Here is a 23,072-nt window from a genome sequence, read left to right on the forward strand (position 1 = left end):
TTTTTTCTTTCACTTTTGGATTTCTTTTTCTTTTGAACATACTTTATGGCCCCAATTTAGCTCCTTACCCAGGTTATCTTTGGTAGATCAGACATATTTAAGTGTGAAAATCTGTATTGTTGACACCTTTTATATTTTTACAGAACTCTACATGTTGGATGTTAGCTCCATGTCATTATGGATAACAATATTCAAGATATCAACTAAAAGCTTCAGACAAAAACAAGATAACTTATCAGACTGAAATTGTGGCTGGAATGAATCAGGCTTCTGTGTACAACACAGATTATTAAAGAACCAAACTGAACAAAGTCCAGTTTGAGCTTCCACATGACTTCAGGCTAAAGCCTGACCCAACCCAACCTTTGAGCTCAATTCAGTCACAAGACTCCTTCACTCCCAATAAATACACAGCAGAAGAACAGAGATACAAAACAAGAAATGAACTTTATTACTGAATTTGTTCCCCACTCGTGTTAAAGCGAGCCCAACGTGTCACATTCCTCCATCAGAAGCTCATGATGAGGTGCTCAACAGAAAGGCACGGAAACTGTAGAGGTGTGAGGATGAAAAACGCTCAAAGATCGGAGAAATGGCGGCGCTGGGTCCGTGCTCGTTTTGGTACAAAGACGTTCCCATCAGAAACCAGTATGAAGAACAAAAAAACAGATTTTTCTTCTAAAATGGTGCATATTAAATCAAAATACAGGTTAAGGATGGTTTAAAATTAAAATTAGTTTTTCTCTTTGTCAAAAAACATCTATATAAAACTTTTAATGAGTTTGAAAGAGAATCAAATCACATCATTGGCAGCTGTAAAGATTTGTACCCGGACCATTTATGGGCAAAGACGTAACGGGAGGAAGTCTACTCTTTTCCCCCTGCTGCTGCTGTCCATTCAGAACAGGTACACTGCAAAAACGCAAAATATTACCATGTGTTTTTACTTGGTATCTAGTGAAAATATATTAGTACACTTGAAATGAGACAAAGCTAAATAACTTCTTAGCCAGATATAGAAGTGTTTTTTTAGTCAGTAATTTCTTAATATTGATTAAAAAGATTATCTTACTTATTACGAGTTTTTTTTTCATGTTTTAAGTGAATTAATCTGCCAACAGAAAGTTTTTACAATTAATGTGACTGAAATATTGACTTAAAACCAGCTTCAATTTCTTGCTGAAAATTACTTGTTAGTTTTGTATTATTTCAAGTGCACTATGATATTTACACTAGAAACTGGACCAGAAATACTTGGTAATATTTTGTTTTGCAGTGTACATGGATACAAAAGCATTTTGCACCAATTCTTTCCACTGTTTAATGACTTCCTGATGGTTTATAGCAGGGGTGCCCAAAGTTGGTCCTTGAGGGTTAGCATCCTGCACGTTTTAGTTCTCTCCCTGGTTTAATGCACATGGATCAAATGATGGCTCGTTAGAAGCCCTAAGAGGAACATTGACGAGCTGAAAAGGTTGTTACTACCACCAGGGAGAGAACTAAAACGTGCAGGATACCGGCCCTCGAGGATCGACTGTAGACACCCCTGGTTTATAGGGTTAAATTTAAGATTCTCAGGTTAGATCGTGTGGTTTTAATAGCACCACTGCAAAAACACCAAAATGTTACCAATTTTTTTTTTTTTGGTCTAATTTTTAAAGTAAGTTAGTCCTGTCTGATTTCAAGTGTACCAACATATTTGCACTAGAAACTAGACAAAAAAAAAAAAAAAAAATCTTGGTAAGATTGTGTTTTTGCAGTGCGTCGATAACGGTTTTTAAATCCCTCAATCGTTCACTTTCTTAAAGGCCAAAGAGCAAAAATGTGTCACTTTAGTGATATCAATTCCCCTTTTTTTATTTTAGTGCCGGTATTTTAATTTCTTCTATTGTAATGTTTTACTTTTCTTGCTGTGTAACACTTTTGGTCATGTTAGTTGACTTTATGGCACTTCATAAATACATTTCACTTGATACAAGTTTATTTGGTCTCCAAAACTGATTTCTGAATACCCAACATGCACAGATGAGTTTGAGGAGAATAATCTCTCTTTAATGTTAAACGGTTCCTGCTGTCAGATGTTAAATCCCAGATTTAAAAGTAAACAACACTGTAATCAAATTAATTTCCAACATACTTTATGTGAGCATTTCAACAAAATTCAAGAGTGACAAAAACTACAAATAAAAGAGAAATAAAACTGGTCCTGATGCTGGTAAAGTGTCTGTTACATTATTTTCCCTTTCACCCGGTGAGAATATGTGCAACAAGTTTAGCTGTTCATTCGTGTTACATGGAGGCAAAAACAAATCTGTGAAAAACCGACGTCTGAGAAATAAGGTTGCTCTTACATTCATCAAAAAAAATCAATGTCTGTCATTCTATGCAAGAGATTAATTTACACATATACTATAATATAGCACAGAAAGTGAGGGCAAAAAGCCTCTCTGGGTTAGGAAGGGAAGAGAGTGCACTGCAAAAACTGAATCTTAAATATTCTTGGTTCAGTTATACTTTTAGCACATTTGAAATAAGACGAAACAAATTTACAAGTAACTTTTCAGGAAGACATAGGAGTTGGTTTTAGGTAAATAATTCCTTAATATTGATAAAAAGTACAAGTTTCACTGGCAGATTATTTCTCTTAAAACATCCAAATAAATTGTTATAAGTGAAATAATCTGCCAATGGAACTAGTTCTTTTTAAATCAATTTTAAGGAATTATTGACTTAAAACAAGCTCCTATTTCTTGCTGAAAACTAATTGTGTTCATATTAGGAACTTGTATTATACGTTAGTAATACTAACTTACATAGCAAGGCATTTGTCCATTGTCAAAAGTAAAAAATATTCTGCTAGTGGAATTAGAATTTTTTAATCTATATTTAAGTATTAGCGACTTAAAACTTGCTGAAAATTATAGTTATCATAATTCAAGTGAACTAAGATATTGCACTAAAAAAAACAATGACAAAAATTACTTAAGATTTTGTGTTTTTGCAGTGTGGAGGGCTAATTCACAGCCATATATCTTTTTTTAACATGCAGTTTATATTAAAACCATTTGTCATCGATCATAAATGTTTTAGTGCTTGATTCAGTCACTTGTCAGAAAAAAAAAAAAAAAAAAGAACAAAAAAAACAAACAAAACCAGCTGAAACTGGATGTGGGAAATAAGCTAAAAGGTTATTGCAAGAAAACGCTGCCTCGGAGGAAAACTGAGAAAAATCCAGGAAGCTTTTTGATGCAGATGCATTTTGTTTTTGTTTTTTTTAAATTTAACAGCAGAAAGGGTGGGGAAACGGAGGAGAAGCAGAAGCAGCAGAGCAGGACTCAAACAGACTGGTAACCAGTGCGGCTCTTCCGCCGACCAATCAGGTAAGAGATAAGCACAAGGATGATTAGGAAGCTGAGGGCCACGCCGACGGCGATGGGCACCAAAAAGCTCAAATCAGAGTCCAGGAAGCATTCCTCAGCTGACAGACAGACAGAGAGACAGACAGACAGCAAGTTAGCGCCTCAGCAGGAAGTTAGAGGACGATTTGGGGTTGGAAATAAACGATTAGAAACAAAGTCAGAAGCAGCACGACAGAAACAACCTATGAAAAAATGGAAGCGATGCAGAGCGGATTAGGGAGGAAAAACACAAAAAGGCAGATTATTTTTGAATTCAGTTTTAGAAAATTAACTCACTGAAGTTTGTCTTAAACATTATGCCAAAAGCTGAGTGTAAAAACTGGAAACAGCTCGATCCTAACACAACATGAATGTTTGCTTTTTTTTTTTGGCCGTACTTAATGGTCTTGTGAAAGTAGTCTAATAAAAAACAAATAAAATTAAAGAATAATCACAAAATTGATTAAAAAAAATTCACAAGTTTAAAAATAAACTTTTGAACCGGAGGTTATCCGCGCTACTGAACCGCCATCTTGCTGTTATGCAGTAGCAGCGAAAAGATTAGCTATGACTTCGAGACCAACAAAAAGTACTTAAAAATTGTAAGAGTAATATTTTTAATGTACTTTTACTGTTTTTAGGCTAGAAAGGAACGAAGTGAAAGCTCTAAGCATGTGGCTAGTTTCATTGTCGTCATAGCAACTCTAAAGCAACAGCCATGACCGTTAGTTACGGATGCCCACCATCCGATTAATGTTTTTTTTTTTTTTTTTTTTTTTAATGGCAACAGTTTTGTTTAGAGATTTAATAATCCATGTTGTTTATAGTTTCGGTTGTGTGCAGCAGCAGCCGCCATTTTGCAACCAGCTCTAATTAATTATATTTTAAGTGCAATTTCTGGGAATCATCTCCAATTTCTGTTTGGTAGCTTTGAGTACGTCAAGCGTGTTTCCAGTCTTTATACAAAGCTAAAAGAATCAGAAGACCCATAAGTTAACAGAACAAAACACACAAGATTACGCTTTTGTCGTCACCAATTAGTGAAAAAGCAGCGATTTAAATAAGGCGGCGGCCACCCCCTGCAGCTCTAAACGAGGAGTAAGATCAGAAAGACTGGTAGCCCGACGCCATGTTTCTCTTCCTCCCGATGAAATAAGCCAGCAGAACAATAAGTATGAGAACAAGCAGGGCAACGCCGACAGCTATGGGAACAAGGTAGCTCTCCTCATCAGTCAGGCATTCCTCAGCTAGACGGGAATGAAGAGAGCACACACATGAATGTCTCACCCACTTAAAGACTAAAACACCTGAAAGGAAGCAGTTAGTCAGATAGAAAGCATAAACAACAGGGAATCCCTTCTGTACATTTTCAAACATTTTTATTTCCATTGAAAATACTAAAAACGCTTCATTGACACAATTCAAGCGTGATGCAGCCAATAGCAAAATAACACGTCAGAGACGGTCCTGCAGCAGATTCCCTTTTCTTTCAATTATATGACAGAATCTGAATAACTGAGCTTATTTTATTGAGTCGGAATTATAAACAAGTCCAGTTAAAAGCTTTATTGGTGCTGCAGGAACATCTTTATATTTAAGGCAGTTTTTTTTTTAACACAAAGACACAAATCACAAGCAAAAGACAGGCAAAAAAAAAAATCTATGCTAATTTTTGATTAAAAAGCAGTTATTCATACACATGTACAATAAACCTGTGAAAGCAAATTTCATCAGCGCAAACAATGCACAGCACACTGCAAAAAACAAAACCGTAACAAGCGTTTTTTCTAGTGCAAAAATCTGAGTACACTGGAAAAAAAAACAACTTAAAAGCAAAATATATTAGGTTGGTTTGAGTCAATAATTCATTAAAAATTTTCAAAAAGGTGCCAACAGATTATTTCACTTAAAACAAGTGAAATCTGCTAAACTACAATTTTTTCCATCAATATTGAGGAATTGTTGACTTAAAACAATCTCCTCTTTGTTGCTAAAGTTACTTGTAAGTTTCGTCTCATTTCAAATGTGCTTAAATATTTGACTATAAGCTATAGACAAAAACACTTTGTAAGAGTTTTGATTTTTTTTGCAGTGTAGAAACTGATGCACAGCTACAGTCGTCGCTATGGAAACACTTCCTGCCTGCCGCCATTCCTGAAGCTGCTCAAAACCTCAATTAATCCCGACAACCAATGACTTCCTGCACGGAGAGAACTTTGTGTTTTTAAATGGAAAATTTTAGAGATTATATGAACAAACATGGCAGCAGATTAAAATATGCTGAAATCTAATGAAACCTACATCAGACTCCACAGAAGTTATTATACAAGTTGAACAAAACTAGAGATGCACCAACTGGAGATTGTAACTGGATCATTTTTGTACTCTGATCTGTGATTAACCTAGTTGGAGTTAAAAAAAAAAATAATTGAAATCAGATGTAATCTTATTCCATAATTGTATGTTTAATTTAAAATAAATACTTTAAATAACCTGCTGCACATTTTTCCTCTGTTATAATATGAAAAAAATTCCTAAATTAGCAGGTCGAATATTAAAGAAAATTGGTTTACATCGTCCAGGAAAATTAACAATCGGTGCATCTGAGGATAGGAAATAGGATACATTATATTTTATTAATATGCATAATATAGAGTTGGTAAAAATAGGAATTAGTTGATCAGACATCAAAGAACGGTTCTAAACTGCAAAAACAAAGTATTACCAAGTATTTTGGTCTAGTTTCCACTGTATTTAAAATAAGAAAACTACCTTACAAGTAACTTCAGAAAAAATAAGATCTTGTTCTAAATCCATAATATTGATTTACAAATCCTACTTCCACTGGTAGATAATTTCATTTATAACATTTTTCCATGTTACAAGTGAAATAATCTGCCAGTGGAATTAGGACTTTTACAAATATTAAGAAAGTATTCACTCAAACCAAGCTCAAAAATGTTGCTAAGCTGGTTTTTCCATAGTTCAGGTGTTTAAGATATTTGCACTGGAAACTACACAAAAATACTTGTTAATATTTTGAGTTAACAGTGTAACCGGTGCATCGCTAATATAAACTGAAACCATTTTTTTGAAAAATAAACTCCAGCTCACTATTATTTCCAGTTTTTATCTCTGCAGCAGTGAAACAGCTCCTGGCCTTTCAACTCTCATCAAAAAACAAAAACACAAGTGATATGATTTCTTGTTATTTTCTCTAAAGCTTCATCTAGATTTTTTATTCTGTCACAAATATTCAAAGACAATGAAAAGTTTTCAGGACCGTAAGCGTCCTCTCATCCAGCTGATCGAAACACAGGTGAGAAAATTAGACTACAAGCAACATAAAAACCCCCTTAGTGCATTTCTGTGCAAACATTCTGATTCCAGAACGATTCGCAGCGAAAGTGACAAACATTTGATTTCCCTTTTCTGACTCTAATGCCACCATGTGTTTGTTGATCAAATTAAAAAAGGATAAGGTGATTCGTTCTAGTTTGCTCTTATTGGAGTGTGTGCAAAAATAAAAATAAAAAGACTCACAGGTTAAATTAACAATGGCTTCCTTTCTGTAACACTTTAAATCTGAATCAGATGCGTAAATTATCTGCTGAATATCTGTTAGTAATAAGTTAGTCATAGGCGGAGTATTAGACATTTCAGATAAAAGAATGAAAAAAAACTGGCTATGGAGGAGTAGATTTAAGCCAAAAATAAATTTAGAGATTAATTTCACATATTAAGAAAATAAAGGGGATATTCTCTGTTTTTATGATTCAAGGCATAAAGTTACAAAATAAGTCAAATTTGTTCGAAAAAAAAAAAAACCTGACAAAAAGTGACCAAAGTCGAAGGTTTAGGAGAAATTGCATCTGAATATTTTCCAAAAAGTTTAAAAGTCTGCACTGCAAAAACACAGAATATGACAAAGTATTTTTAGTTTCTACTGCAAATATCTTCAGTTGAAATAAGACAAAAATAATTTATCAGTAACTTTTTTAGCGAGACAAAGCAGCTAAAAGATACCAAGTTAGTTTTGTCTTATTTAAAGTGAGCAGAGATATTTGCACTAGAATGTCGACTAAAATACTTTTGCCGTTTTTTGGAGTTTGGATCCAACATTCAGAAACATCATGTACTCATAAGAATTTGATCCCTTTGTTGCAAATGTCTGACTTTATAATTGAAATAAATAAGTTTTCTTCAGAAAAATGTTTTTTAAACAAATTTGACAGCAAAATTTTATTTTGCAAATTTATGTTGGAAATCAGAGAATATCCAAGTTTTCTTGTAAATGTGAAATTATTCCACAAATGAGATTTTTGACAAACAATTCACTCCTCTGGTCAATTATTACTTCTTTTTTTCATCTATAATGACCAATATTTCCTTATGCACTCATAACATGAACAGAGCCTCAAAGTCTGAAATAAATCCAAAGATTTCTCCTGATCTACAGGGAACAACACGGGTCCGAAACCCACCTCACTCATCTCTGTTGGTGAAATTCTGGAAATAAACAGAAAGCAGCTCGAATATTTTGTTTTGATAATTATTGGGGTGAAAAGAAAAACCATAAACAAGAACAAAACAAAACGAGGGAGGGAATGTGTGCTGAGCAAAGTGCAGGATCTTAAAAGCTGAAGATCTTGTGTGAAAAACTAGACGAACTGACCAGAGGCTATAAATCTTCAGGCGTTTTTGCACACAGAAAACGAGCTTTGCCGTTTACCTGAACTTAAACAAGAAGCAAAACGGGAAAGACAAAAACAAACCGAACCAGGGGAGAAACAAGTTTGGTCCTTGAGGAAAACATCAAATTCATTTTTGGGTTGATTCAATTTAATCAAGTTGTATTTTTCTTCTACTTAATTTTATCACCAGCCGATACTAAAATGATTATTTTTCAATCTTAAATAGATTTGCCAGATCAAACCCAAGGACCAGGCTTGGGAATCCCGTGACATGTGAGGAGCGAACGCACGCTGGATTTAAAGGGTCTGGTATCCAACATGGGTCTTTCTTCGACCAATCACGTAAGCGATCACTACAATGAGAATCAAGCCAGCCAGAGCAGCACCAACAATGATTGGGATTAAGATGCTGGAGTCATCCAATGAACATTCATGGGCTGCAGATAGAAAGGAGAGTCAGTCAGCTGGTGGAAAAGTTCAGTTTCTTATTTTCCTCAATTCAAAACAGAGGCAAGAACGAAGCAGAAAGACAAATTATTCACCATCATGGGACAAAACAGCTGCAAAACTCTTCACACTGCTTTTACATGTCCAACAAGAAATGACTTCACTGCATTTTAATGGGATTTTATGTCACAATTTACACAGATTCCACTAAAAACGACTTTTACGCCACAATCTGAATTCTGATCTTTTCACATCTGATAAAATCTGATTTGTGTCGTATTCAAAATCGCATTTTTTGAGGTGAAACGTGTCAAAATTATCCAGCAGAAGAAGCCGAACGGCGTAAATCCAGACTTAAAAAAAATGAATGAAACAAGCAGTACAACGCTTTCAAAGGAGCTTTAAATGGAAAACGATGATGACCTTGTGACGATACGTCTGCGCTCATCGCTGAATAACTTTAAAATCAGACGGCGGCGGCCATTATTATCTCTGTAAACAAAGCGCTGCCGAGTAACATTTCAACTGCAAATGACTGGAGACTGATGTGGAATATCGTTGGAAAAATTTATCGTCCAGCAAAAATTTGTTATAAAAGCATGCCACACTTTTCAGATCAACTGAATGCTAATTTCTGTTGGTATAAGACACAAAATCCCAATAAAATACATTAGAATTTCAGGTGTTAACATAAAAAATTTGAAAAACAAGTCATGACATAATAAAAACACTGAATATTTGCATTTTAAATGAAATTCTTTGCAATAAATGTGCAAATAATGAACTGCAGCTTCCACATAGTAACAGACAGCATCAATATGAACTCGGCACATTAGATGAGAGATAACTGACCTGTGCTGTAGATGCCGTTCTTCACGGCGAACGGCTGCACATGCAGGCTGAAGGTGTAGAAGGAGAGCAGGCTGGTGATGGTGAAGTTCTGCTCCTTGTTGCACATGTAGGAGCTTCCCACCGCCGCCTCCCACAGACTCAGGTTGGCGCCGCTCTGAGCAAAAACGCCTGCAGGGCGACACACAGGAAGCTCAGCACCAAACCTGCAGGTTGTTTCTGAGCGATACGGATAATAAATACCGGAGCTGGAGTTGATGGTGACGTTCACTGCATGGAGGCGGAATTTGTTTGTGTCCTGTAAAGATTGAAAACAATTTATTTAGATAAAGTGTCTGATGCCGAGTGTGCAGATGCATCAGATTAGTAAAACTTCCTCTGTTTTATGGTCGAGAAGTTAAAATGATCACATAAACGTCAAATTTCCTACTTCCGGAGGTTCTCACATTTTTATAGCAGAAAATAAAACCGATAATTTTTAATATGTTTGCTGATGAGTAAAGAGATCACACAGCATTTCCTCTCATAATGTGCAGTAAAAACATCTAAAGTGCAGCAGAACTGAGTCTTGATGTGAAAAGTTTCAGAAGTAAGTGAGAAAACGGGCATCTGGCCTGCAAAAGGACTAAAATATTACCAAGTAGATTTTATAGTGCAGATGTCTCAGTAAACTTAAAAGACAAAACTTGCAAGTAACTTTTCAGCAATAAATAGAAGCTTGTTTTAAGAAAATTATTCCTTATTTCATTGGCAGATTATTTTAAATTTTTCCATGTTATAAGTGAAATAATCTGCCAGTGACAAGTACTTTTCCCATCAATATTAGGGAATTATTTACTCAATAGCAACTCATGTTTATTGCTGAAAGTTACTGATAAGTTAGTAAATTTGAAATAAGAAAACTAAGATATTTGCACTATAAACTTGACCAAAACCACCTAATAATATTTTGTATTTTTGTAGAGCAGATTCTTGTTTTCTCCCTCATTTCTGAAAATGTTTCACATTTTGCAGCTTTTTAGATGTTTTTACTGCACATTATGACAAGATAAACTGTGTGAACCAAGATATTTGAACTAGAAGCTGGTCAAAAATACTTAAGATGTTGTGTTTTTAAAGTGTATGCAATAGCATATTTGATTTTCACCTTTTCTTTGAGAAATTAAATTGAAGATACAGCTGGAAATGAGTATATAAGACAGAAATGAGCTTCAACAAACAAAACAATGAGTTTATGAAACTTGCATTGTAGAATGAGAGGGAAACGGCGATGTTGTTGGACACCAGGATGAGCTCGCTGTTGTCGGCTCCACAGCTTCCAGAAACCTCAGTCGGAGGGTCAAAGTTCACCTCCTGATACTTCTGAACACACAGAATAAAAACCACTATGCTGTTAAAGAAACTATTCCCAAACTACTGCTAGACATTTACAGTGTTTGAAATGATTTTGTCAAAAATGTCGGTCATGATCGATTTATATAACGTAATAAAAATAATAAATCATCTGAAGGATGAATACTTTTTAAAGGCACCGTATGTGTTAATTATTAAAGTAATTGATTATCCTCATTATTAATCACAAAAATTTAAATATTCTGCAGATTTTTAATTTAAGTACTTTAGCCTTTTATCTTTACAATATTACAAAAGCATTAAAAGATGCTAAGAAACAATTTGATTTTTTAAAATAAAGTTTTGGCTTAAAAGCTGCTCTGAATGTCGTTTAATCAGCAAATGCCTTTGAGCCAGTATACTCCAGTTAATGATTATCGATTACAAAATTAGTCAACTCTTTAAATAAATTGATTCATCTCGATTAATTATTTAATCTCTGGCACATTCTGCAGATTTCTCATTTAACTACTTAAGCTTATTTTAAATAATATTGAAAATACATTAGAAAATGCAAATTTAATGAAAACATTTTATTGCCTAAAATACAATAACAGCGTTGCCTTGGTGTTCACCTGATGCATCTGCAGCAAAATAAAAATAAATATTTCTAACATGTGAAAGGTTCAGCTAATTTATCATAAATACAGTGAAGGGTTGATTACTTTTAGATTAATGATCAATAACTAAATAGCAAAAAGGTGTTTAATAGGAGATTTTTACAGAATCTGAACTGGATGAAGCCAAAACTGCCAAATGAAAAGATCAAGGTAGAAAATATTTACAGCTAAAGACCTTTTTTGTATCTTAAATGCAAAATGTTTATATTTCTGTACAGTTTTGGCTTAATTGCTGCTCTGAATGTGTTATTTAGCTACATTTACTTGAGTAAATATTTTTTTAAGTACTTTTAGGAGTATTTTAGTACTTTGTACTGTTTACTTCAGTCATTTTATGATGAAGTATTTCTACTCTTAGTTGAGTAAAATGTCAGTTCTCATGTTTTAGCCAAAACAAATAAATAAAAATAGCACACAGGCTCAGTTTTTGTTAAAGTTTTACATTGAAACAAATTAAAAAAAAAAAAAGAGAAAAAAGTTTGTGACATTATGAATTATATTTTAATCTGTAAAACACCAAAATCTCCACTTTACTTTACATTTTGGTGCGTCTGACGATGTAATTTTTAATACTAATTGATTGATAATTTGATCATCAACTCAGTACTTGATTGAACTTTTTACCAGATACTTTCTCTGACAAATACTTTTTACCTTCACTTGAGTAAATTTATGCACCTCTTGCTCTGAACGCACCTTGTTCTGAGTGAAGCCGATCCTCAGGCCGAAGTTGGCCAGCAGGCAGGCTGTGCTGTTGGCGTCGTGCCTGATGGAGTAATTCCCCACGGTGGGAGTGGGCAGAGTGGGAGTGGGGGTGGTGGGGGGCGCCACGGTGGTGGCGTTGGTGGCCGGCGCCACAGTGGTGGCGTTGGTGGCCGGCGCCACAGTGGTGGCGTTGGTCACATGAGTGGGAGTGGGAGTGACGGGTTCGTCCGCACGGCAGGTTGTTACTGGAAAACAGAGATCGGATCAGAACTTGATATGTGAAGGTCTGAGCCCGGAGGAGGGCGAGAGGCGGCGGTTCTTACGGTTCTTGCTCCTGTTGCCGCTGACGATGAAGGCCTGTATGAGCACGTCCGACAGCGTCATGTTGGCCCTGAGCGAAGCGACGAGCGTGTCTTTACTTTTGCACGAGTAGGACGTGTTCATGCCGACGTCTGTGATGTCAGGCTTTGTCTTCACGGTAATAGTTTCTACAAGCAAGGGAAATAAAAAAAAAAAGTTCAGCAGCTCATCCGAGTTTATTTCAATTAAGAAAACAAAATAAATGTGGCAACACTTTTCTGTTGTGTTAAATGGAAAAAGTACAGAAGAGGATTAGGGCCACTAAAAAAAAATAATCTGATTTTTGATCTCAGGATTAAAATCAGAATTCTGCATGAAAAAAATCTAATGTTTGAGAAAAAAGTCAAAATTCTGAAATTGGAGTCAGAACTCTGCAATTAAAAGAAAAAAAAAAAAAAAAGTCAGAATTTGGAGAAAAAGTACGAATTTTGAGAAAGTCAAAATTTGAGGAAAAAACATCTGAATTCAGAGAAAAAGTCAAAGTTTGAGATGAAAGTCAGAATTCTAAGAAAAAAAAGTTAGAATTCAGAGAAAAACTAAGATATTTGAGAAAGTCAAAATGTCTGAATTTTGAGAAAGTCAAAATTCTGAGAAAGAAAAGTCAGAAACTGAGATTAAAGTCAAAATTTACAGGCAAAAAAAGTAATTTTTTTCCAGTGGCCCTTATAGTCTTCCGTACAAAAGTATCCCGTTCCCACACAATAACGTACCAACCAGTTCACGCAGCACCTTGAATTCCGAGAGTTTTCTGCTACAATATAAAGTTTCTGTAAGGTTTTTTCCATGCATGTTTTATATCAGAACAGGTCAAACATGGATTTTCTCCAAGACAGAAACTTTCCTAAGAGAGTAAAACACATCTGAGCTATTTGGAATACAAGTTATTTTCACGTGGCAACAAGGTCGTCTGTTAGTCTGAAAGGTTGATAACGAGACGTTTTCATGCACATTTCCATCTCTACATAAATATGAAATAAATTTTCAGTTTCTGCACCAAACTGAGGCTGTGTGCAATTTTAAATCAACATTTCTTCTCACTGTGACGGCATACAAAATACACCAGGCTGTATTTGCCAATTTATTGCAAGGCAACGCAAAAGAAAACAATTCCCCCCCCCATGCTCCATAGGGGGCGCCATGTAAAGCAGACGACGTTACCGTTGGATGAAGAATCCGGGAAGACTTTTGAGTCGTTGAGGTTGTAAACAAAGGTCATGGTGTCTGCCTGGTAGCTTTCGTCTTTCAGGGAGAAGTCCACGCTCCAGGAGTGTCCGTCCGGGAAGCTGAGCTTCAGGATCGAGTTCGTGTCGTCGCATTTGCTGCCGTCTGATGACGCATTTGCAGGAAGCTCAAATGAAACCGTTTTGTTCTGAAAGAGAGCAGAGAATCATTACAGAAACAAACGATCCGATTCTTAACCCTAGAGTCAATATAACATCAAAAATGCAATAAAAACTTAATTTTCAGTAAAGATGGTATAATTTTACTTAATTCAAAAGAAAAAAAATGGCAGCTTTTTTCCCCCTTTACCTGAACAAAACCATCAGAATTTTAACTTTTGCAAAGCTCTAGACTTTAAATAATAATCTTGTGCTTTTGTTGGCTCATTTTGGCTCTTCTGTAAATAAATACAACAAAATGTTTCCTCAGTCCTAATTATTCCCTCTTGACCCATTTTTCCTGCTGGTTGATAAACTTCCTTGTTCTTTGATCTCAACCGTCTGACTTTACATATTTTATGGACAAATTAAATTTTCCTGCAGGACGCTGAGCAGTGCTGTGGTATTTTAATCGAGTTTTTAAGAATCAGTGAAAGTTTATTAAAGACAAAAAATGGGCAATTAAAGTAGAATCTCAAATCAAGACTCATTTTTTACAGTAAAAGTTTTATTTTTACATTATTCCACAAATTTATAACCCATTTTGATTCCTTACTACTGAAACCCTTTAAAAAGTAACATTTTATTTTAAATCTTAAGGAATCTGCCACTGGTAGAGCAGTTAAATCAAAACTGTACAAAATATTTTTTTTTATTTTATTTAAGAGTGAAACATCTTTGTTGGTAAATATATTTTTCCTAAAATAATTGACCATTTAGTAATCAATTAATTGTGACTGGAAACTCAAAAATAAGTCAATTTGATGTAAAAAAAAAAAAAAACAAGCAAACTACATATTCAGAGCAGTATTTAAGTCAAACTGTACAAAAATATTTAAAAATGTGCACTTAAGATAAAAGCATCAGTCTAAACATGTTTTTCACAAAACTTCAAGTTTTACCTTCAGCCGGTTCAAATATTTCACTGCAGGAACGCTGCATGTTGGGCAATAAATTTATTATTTTCTCATTATAAAAAAGGAACTGGATACTTTAAATACGTGTAAAAATCTGTAGAATGATCGATTAGTAAAATACTCATAAGTCGGACCATAAAGGGAATTTATTCTAAACCGACGTAAAGTTTGGTTCACAACATCAAAGCAGAAATACAAATTCAGAAAAACAGATTTCTCTGGAAACGTGGCTCAGATTTCTTCTCACCCCACATGTTGTATTTTTGCCCCAGGAGCGTAAAACAATTGTAATTTTGTCTTTAGAGAAGGAAAATAAAACACGGTGAGACCCAGAGCCACTGTGTGACCGGTAGCTTCAGGGAAGTCAGCAGCCGGATGAGCCAGGAAAATCCACGTGTTGGTTGTGAGAACGAAACTTATCAGGGAAAATGAAAATCCTGTTTTCTTTTCAGAACTAATTTTCTGCTGACATCCAAGAGCCACATTATTACATTAAATCTATAACTGCTTTTACAAAAATACAAGTTCCTATTGATTTCTTGATAATTATTTGCACTTGTTTTCTTCTCAGTGTCCGAGCCAAATGACTGATGAATTATAGCAATTATTCCTCAAAAGAAGGATTTTATCAGTGATTAACGTCATTAATAGACGGTAGTCGTTTTTTGACTTCAGTAGAGGTATGCGACTCAAACAGAGGAGGAATATCAGCATTTTCAAATATTATCCCAGACTTTCATTTCAGTGTATCCTTAGATTTTGTGTAGAAAGAGTTGAGACTTTCAGCTGCTTCCTTTTACTACCTCCATGTTTCACACAAGAACAAACAGCAAATGGTGGGTTTTGGAATCTTAATGATTAATCGATTGCTAAATTAGATAATTATTTCAATAAATCGATTAATCGTTTCAGCAATACAACCAAACATCTTTCTTACTTTTTCTGTTGACCATCTTCAGTTTTAGGCCCAAACAAAAAGTAAAATTTGAGATTTAAATAGTTAACATAACATTTACTCCATCGGCTTATGCAATAAAAACATTTATTCTTGTTTCTGTGTTTTTAATCCATTTAAAACTCCAGCAGTTCATCTTTTTCAAGGCGAGTCATGTAAATAAAGCTTTACATTTAACACTAACTTTTGCCATTGAGATTTAAATGGATTGAATGAGATTTCTGACGTTTCGTTTAAAATCCAGAAGTGAAATGACTCAACGAAACAATGAAAGGATGTGCATGAGGAAAACTGACTAAACAAAATGCTGAACAGCAAGAATCTGCTGCTTGTCGTTTCCCCCTTTTCACGAGGACGTCTGCTTCAGGCGCCTGAATCAACCACGTGATTCAGGCGCCTGATAAGAGGAAAGCAGCAGCGACTTCCCAAAGGGCTGTAAAACAGACTGGTGTAGTCAAAGCACAGTGGCTCACCTTGTTGTCAGCAACTTCATAGGTGACAGAGAAGTTGAGGGTCAGACTGGCATAAAGACACAACTTGTCCTTATTCTTGACTTCAACCTCAATGCCATGAGACAGATGGGACACTGAAACAAAAACAATGACATTTTGGTTAAAACGATAAAATAAATTAGCAGCACAAAGTTCTGTACATTAATTTATTCAAACACATTTCAGCTTTTCTGCTGAAGCCGCAGTTTGTAACTTACAAAATTGTTTTACAGATTTAAAGTCGTCGCAAGTTGTGACAGTGAAACATGACAGATAATCGACTGTCTGACAAACATCAAGTAACTTCAAAAAGTAGAATTGGGTGCAACTATTTATTAAACAGGTTTTTTTAACAGCAGTGAAAAGGAGGGACTTTTATCTAGACCTGCCATGATAAATTCAGCTGGACGATAAATTATCCCAGAAGATATCGGGATAAGTGATAGCTATTTGCCGTTATTGTCAAATAGCAATAAACTTTAAATTCTAATGAACATTTAACACCAACTGGAAGACGTTAGAAATGTACAAAATATATGAAAAGGTCTCTAAAAAAAGAAACTAATTGATAGCAAAGCACCAGATTGAAGTTACACTTTTTGGCAGAAAAGAGAAAAGATAAAATTGTGCAAATGGAAATTACTGAGTTTGTTTTAATTCATCATGTCAAGGTTTCCCCAGGAAACGTGCTGAGCTCAGTGGTTTGGTGCTGCAGTCATTCATGAAGCGGTCTGCTGTGTTCGAGTTAAAAATGTTTAAAGTTGGCAGGAAGTTTGAAAATCTCAGTTGATAATTATGTTATTGGAAGATCAACACCTGAACACCAACTACAGCAGCGTTTCTCCACCCTGGTCCTCGCCGCCCCCCTGTCCTGCATGTTTTAGGTGCTTCCCTTCTGCCACACACCTGAATTGCATCTGTGGGTGATTCACAGGCTTCTGCAGTACTTGATGGTCATGCAGTCATTTGAATCAGCTGTTCTGGAATAGAGGCACATCTAAAACATGCAGAGCAGGGAGGCGCCGAGGACCAGGGCTGAGAAGCACTGAACTATAGTCTTAAAAAATGCTGACATTTTACAAAGACCTAAATAAATAAGCCATGTAAGATGGTCAAAATAACAAAAACGAAGCCGAGCTTTCAGAGCTCAAATTATGCAAAGAAAACAAGTTCATGTTAATGTAGAAACAACAGTACTGATGTTTTAAATCAGTATGTGGTGGAAAAACCAGGATTTCAATGGGGTCCAGTGCTGCGGGCTCTTCGTTTATTCCAGAGCTGCTTTACGCATTTAGTTTGTTTTTACATTTGTCAAAAGAAAATTGTTTTACTTCAGCATCACAGTCGTTTCAAAAACATTGGCCACCCCTGCTCCAGGTTTTATGCTTGGAAATCAGATCTTTAATGTGATTTTTCCTGCCGTTTGTGAAGCCTGGTTTCTGCTTGGTCACGCTTCCGTAAATGAATCACTGGGGAAATGCTCACTGAATGGTTGGATGATTCAGCCTCCACAAGCCGGCGGTCACCTCTTCCTCTACAATTACTCATTTTGTCACCAGATCTGAGGAGAAATCTTCAAAATCCACACCACAGCGCTTTCTGCTGCATTGTTTTTTTTAACATCACTCCACAGATTTGTGCTTTAGCAGACGTCAGACATTTACACTTTCTTTGACTTTATTGGTTAGTTTCTGCACCGTCAGCTGCAGAACTTCATGTAAATAAGCATTTTTCTTTCCAAATCACCTTCAATCAGTGGCGTTTGCAATGCAATCATCTTGGAGGTGATCAGCGGATATCTAAAGCACTCAGTCAATTCTGAGCGTCAAAGCAGAGAATATAATGAAACTAAATTTACTCTAAATGTCTGAAATTATCCTGGTACTCTGGTTAGGAATGTCACAATAAATCAATTCATCACATGATAAATTAAAATTAGCTCAATAATTTATTTTTGCATGAGTTGGCGTTTCTCATTCTTTCAAAAACTGGATGATAAAAGTTTTCAGTTTAGTGCTTTGGTCTCAACTAGTTTTTTTTGAAGGACAATTTAGTTTGAGACTTTAATTTGATTTGGATATTTAAAGTGTCTTCCAGTTCCAGTGTTAAAAGTTAATTAGGTTTTAAATGTTTTCTTCCATTATTACGCTTGAAAATGGCCTCAAAACTATTTTATCATTTATCACAATAATTTCTGTGACAATTTATCATCCAACAAAATTTGTTACCGTGACGGGATGAATTATGGGTCATTTTCAAGCTCAAATTAATTTTAGACAAAGTCTGTAACCTGGCAAATTGTGAAAAAAGTTAATATGTTCCAGCTTAAAGAATGTATTTAGAAAAAAAACCAAACAAACGAAGTGCTAGATTTTATAGTCCCGCTTCCCCTTTTGTGGGTGAAAAGATCTAAAACTGTGCAGCAGGCAACAGACACAAAACTGTTGTCAGCAGATTAGCAAACAATGCCAATCAATGTTACAAAGTTGGTTTTAGAGACATGTAAAAACCCACAAAATGACTCTTTGGACCAATAAAAAAAAAAAAAAAACAACAAAGTCATGAAACTGAGACTTGAACTGGTTTAAAAACTGAATATGTGCAGCAGCTGCAGCAAAGTCCACTGATACTGCGCAGTAAAAACCTGCATGCAGGTTACCAGAAAGGACAAGGTTCATTTAGATAACCGATAAGGTTTCACCAACACGCGCCGTCATCAACTCAGCCGCTTGAAAGAATTTCCAGGTAGCAGAAACGTAAAAACACACAAAACGTCAAACTTTCCCCTGTGTTTATAGCCCGCTTTCTTTTTTTTTAAAAATTGAGATAAAAAATGTTTACTGTGCGGGTCAGGTGGAGACGAAGTCAAAACAGAAAGTCGTATGAGAGCAGATCTAGGACAATTACAAGCACTAAAGTTTATGACCAACATCACATATTTAGAGCAACAGATATGCATTTACAACATCGCATGTTTCCTGCCTTCAACTACTTGGATGTTTAAATCTCACCTCTGCAGTGTCAGTTTTACCGTTTTGGCTCTAAAAGCGTGAAACATGTGACTCTACAGCTTCCTGACAAACGGCTGCAAGCTCTTTAGACAGCTGGTCAGCAATGCTATGCTCTCCAGATCAACTGTAAACCTTCAATCAGCAGCAATCTACTGAGAAATGAGCTTCAAACAAATGGCTCTGACATCATCATCTGTACCTGGGACTCTCATATCCCTATAAAAAGAGATTACAACTCTATAACTCCCCATTGTTGAATTTTACAAAGCAATCCGAGTAAAAGTAGACCGACTGCTAGCCAGTGCCGTGGAAAACCAAGATTTTACAAAGTTAGTTAAACTATAATATTGCTGTTTTGATATAATAGTAATGACAAAGTAATCCAAGAATCAATAAACTTTAAACTAATGAACATTTAACACTGGAAGTGGAAGTAATTTTAAATATAAATTATACAATACAAATAAAATCACACTTAAGTACATGTAAACAAAATTGTCCCCAACCCAGAAAGACGACTTTAATTGTCCAGTGTTGGGTCCAAACAATAAATCTTGCAAATGGAAATTTGAGGGGGTTTTTTTAGATGGATAATTTATTAGTATCCCATAGGATACATTTTAAATTTATTACACGAATAAATGTTCCCAAAAGCAGGAATAATTTACATTTTTCCAGCTCTATGGAGAAAAGACCAACAAAGCGCTGTACCTCCCCCACATGTTGCTGCACGCCTGTGGCTTTCTGGCTGAAAGCGGAAATAATGATAAGAGCAAAACTCCTATTGCTTGAAAACTGAAACTAAAGAAGCAGCAATAAGTCATGCTGCCTGACATTACTTTGCAAAATAGCTGCAGAAAACTCACAGCAGACAAAACTGAAACCAACTTGGGGTCAGAAGAATTAAACCGCAATTAAATCTACTGACTCACAAAAGGGAAAAAGAAACTGCTGGCGGATTAACCAGAACATTTCAGCCTATATGAGCAAAAACATTTATTGTCTTGAGTAAGCAAGACAAGATCCAAGTTTAAAAAAAAAAAAAATGTAAAGATGGATCCATTTTTTAAATAAACTGAGCAACATAACCTATGTAGTTACTTCAATATTTTTTTTTTAAAACTTGAAAATGTATTTTCGCATCATTTTAAAGTTTCTTTTTCACATTTTCATAAAAATAAGGGTTAATTTCGCAACAGAAATCTTTAGCTTAACGATGCTAACTTGCTGCCAAAAGATGCTAACATTAACTCAGCTAGCTCGGTGAAGGCATTACGTTGCAAAATTTATCAGGCAAATATTTTAAATATGTTCCGCTTCCTTAACTTCTAAATAGATACAAGAAGGTTCAAGAATCTACCTGTAACTGGAGCTTAAGCTGCCAGGACAAGAGTTACCTAATCGGTAAGCCAGCTAGCAGCTAAGCTAGCTGAGGTCTGTTGCTGCAAACATTAACTCCTGTATTAAAATCGTTTATTTATTTGAGGGCTTTAAGTTAATAAAAGCCTGGCTGAAGTATGCACGGCGGCATCAAGATATAAATATATTTTAAAGCTACATGTGTTTGAGGAGTTTTACATTGACGTAGGTAACAATTAGCTCTGATGCTACCGCTGCAAAACATCACGACTGCGGTCAAATGAACCAGTTTCAATGTCTTACTCGTTTTTTACTGCCGTTTTCACACGAGTATAATATAAAACAAAATCAAAAACACCTAATTATCCAAATTTAACCGATGAAGGCCTGGAGTACACCATAAGTTTAATCGCGTCACTTCTGAGAAACAGATCCCAACTTTTATTCTTTTTTTTTCTTTTTACAATTTCAGTAACAAATGAATCTGTGGTGATACGTACCAACTCCGAAAGACAAGAAGAAAACAAATGCAGCGTATCGAGACATCATCGCTGAGGGTTTTGGATGTTCAGTCACTGAAGAGGAAAACTAAAAACAGAGAAAAGTGAGGAGACGCTCCGTCGTTCAGGCTGTGCCAGGAAATACGAGTCATATGACTGTGCGTCAAACCTGAGTGAGGTACAGACAGGAAGTCCGGCTTTATTTATACTGTAAATCATTAAAAAAAATCCTCTCTGAGCCTCTAAATGTCCAGGTAAATGATTTAAAGACCTGTTTACCCACCCCTTTTTATGTAGAAAATATAAGGGAATGAGCTAAAAGTGCTTAAAAAAAAGAAGGTATTTTTGAAAAAAGAAATGCTTTATTTTTGGAACGTTAAAACGAAACCTTGATCTTTCCTTTGTTAATTTCAACAAGGATAACTTGTGTAAGAAAACGTGTGAACTTTATTTTTAAAGTCTGGCTTTACACACACACACACACACACACACACACACACACACACACACACACACATATATATATATATATATATATATATATATATATATATATATATATATATATATATATATATATATATATATATATATATATATATATATATATCTTAATGCCGCCGTGCGTACTTCAGACAGGCTTTTATTAACTGAAAGCCATCAAATAAATAAACGATTTTAATACAGGAGTTAATGTTTGCAGCAACAGACCTCAGCTAGCTTAGCTGCTAGCTGGTTTACAGATTAGGTAACTCTTGTTGTGGCGTTTAAACTCCAGTTACAGGTAGATTCTTGAACCTTCTTGTCATGAGACAGATAATCTGTGAAAGCTGCTACACTGCTCTGATCAAAAACTACCAATCAGAGTCAGGAAAAGGGTTTTAGCACTGTCAATCAATCTCATGTACTGGCTGCTAATGGCTGAGAAACAACTTAGCATGACCGTCATCGGTGGCTATGCTAACTAGGTTGATTCATGATACGCTGCTTCTTCTTGGCAGCTTACATCCATTAATGTTGCACCACTGCCATCTTTTGGATTTTATTACTTATCTTTCCTCAAATTCTCCTAATGAGACCAGTATTTTTCAATATGATGTGCTTCTTCTCCTTGATTTTTATGGGCTATTGGCAAAAAATGTTAAATAGCATTACCGCCACCTACTGGTAAGGAGTATTTATGACATGCTATGCCAGTTGCAGATTTTAATTGACAGCGGTAAACTCTGCTCTGATTGGTTGTTTCTTGATGGCGCTGGAAGAAGGCAAAGTATCTTAATTTTTCACAGATTATCTGACTCATACCATACGGTTTCCACAAATATGTAAAAAGAAATAAAATTATAAAACGTACTTACAGCAGGTTTAATATCTCTTATTCATGTTAATTTATCAATGATGTCTGATCAAAGATGACAAATGTATTGTCCTGTCCTGTAGGTATCAGATGTGTCTTTGATCCAACATGGCCGACTTAAAAGGCTAAATTAGCATGTCATGAAGTTCTGCAAAGGGCCTGGTAATGAAACAATCATTTAATTAATTTGTTTTGACCCAGGGTGACATCTAAAGCAGGTTAAACACTGACCCTTGGGGTTTTTACTTTGGATGCTAATGGATTATGGAACAATGTAAGAAAATATTTGCCGAGTCATCTGTTGCCTTGACGATTCCCGCCTTTTTCAGAAGAAGGAATGAACACAAAACATTACCAGTTTTAGCTTAAAAAAACTGTTTTGGATTGGGGTGTTTTTTTATTTGAACACAAAAATATTCATCACTCAATTGGAAGTTTAAAAACTAAACTGAGATTCCTTTTAATCTTTTAAAGTCTGGTTTTGACTTTTGAGTATTGGAGGCTCTTGGTGACCTCAAAATGGCTACCATACAAAAAAGGCTGCTTATTTTGTGCTTTCGTAACATTGTAAGTAATTCAATTAGGAACATATATAGTACCCTACAGCATCTTTTAAGTGTACATTTTATTTAGTGTCT

General features: G+C 35.3%; 1 protein-coding gene and 1 long non-coding RNA gene across 4 annotated transcripts; one reads left to right on the forward strand and one right to left on the reverse strand.

Annotated features, from left to right (window-relative positions):
* Positions 1 to 428: 428 nt before the first annotated feature.
* On the reverse strand, positions 429 to 21,297 carry lamp2 (lysosomal-associated membrane protein 2). Of its 3 annotated transcripts, none has more exons than XM_008420636.2 (9): positions 21,078 to 21,297; positions 16,190 to 16,302; positions 13,624 to 13,834; positions 12,429 to 12,593; positions 12,097 to 12,350; positions 10,634 to 10,750; positions 9,632 to 9,686; positions 9,392 to 9,559; positions 429 to 3,478 (listed from the first exon to the last, which is right to left on the reverse strand). In XM_008420636.2, exons 1-9 carry the CDS (start codon positions 21,124 to 21,126, stop codon positions 3,336 to 3,338), a joined length of 1,275 nt encoding a protein of 424 aa, XP_008418858.1. In that variant the 5' UTR covers positions 21,127 to 21,297; the 3' UTR covers positions 429 to 3,335. The 3 variants fall into 3 exon arrangements, with proteins under 3 accessions (XP_008418858.1, XP_008418857.1, XP_008418859.1); XM_008420635.2 differs by having other exon boundaries at positions 3,258 to 4,645; XM_008420637.2 differs by lacking the exon at positions 429 to 3,478 and adding an exon at positions 4,756 to 8,529 and having other exon boundaries at positions 21,078 to 21,296.
* On the forward strand, positions 3,290 to 5,568 carry LOC145553106 (uncharacterized). Its single transcript, XR_014089318.1, has 2 exons — positions 3,290 to 3,380; positions 5,491 to 5,568. It is a non-coding gene; the product is annotated as an uncharacterized LOC145553106 (long non-coding RNA).
* Positions 21,298 to 23,072: the final 1,775 nt, after the last annotated feature.

Source organism: Poecilia reticulata, chromosome 10 (assembly GCF_904066995.2).
Source record: "Poecilia reticulata chromosome 10, P_reticulata-male-v2, whole genome shotgun sequence".
Lineage (NCBI taxonomy): Eukaryota > Metazoa > Chordata > Actinopteri > Cyprinodontiformes > Poeciliidae > Poecilia > Poecilia reticulata.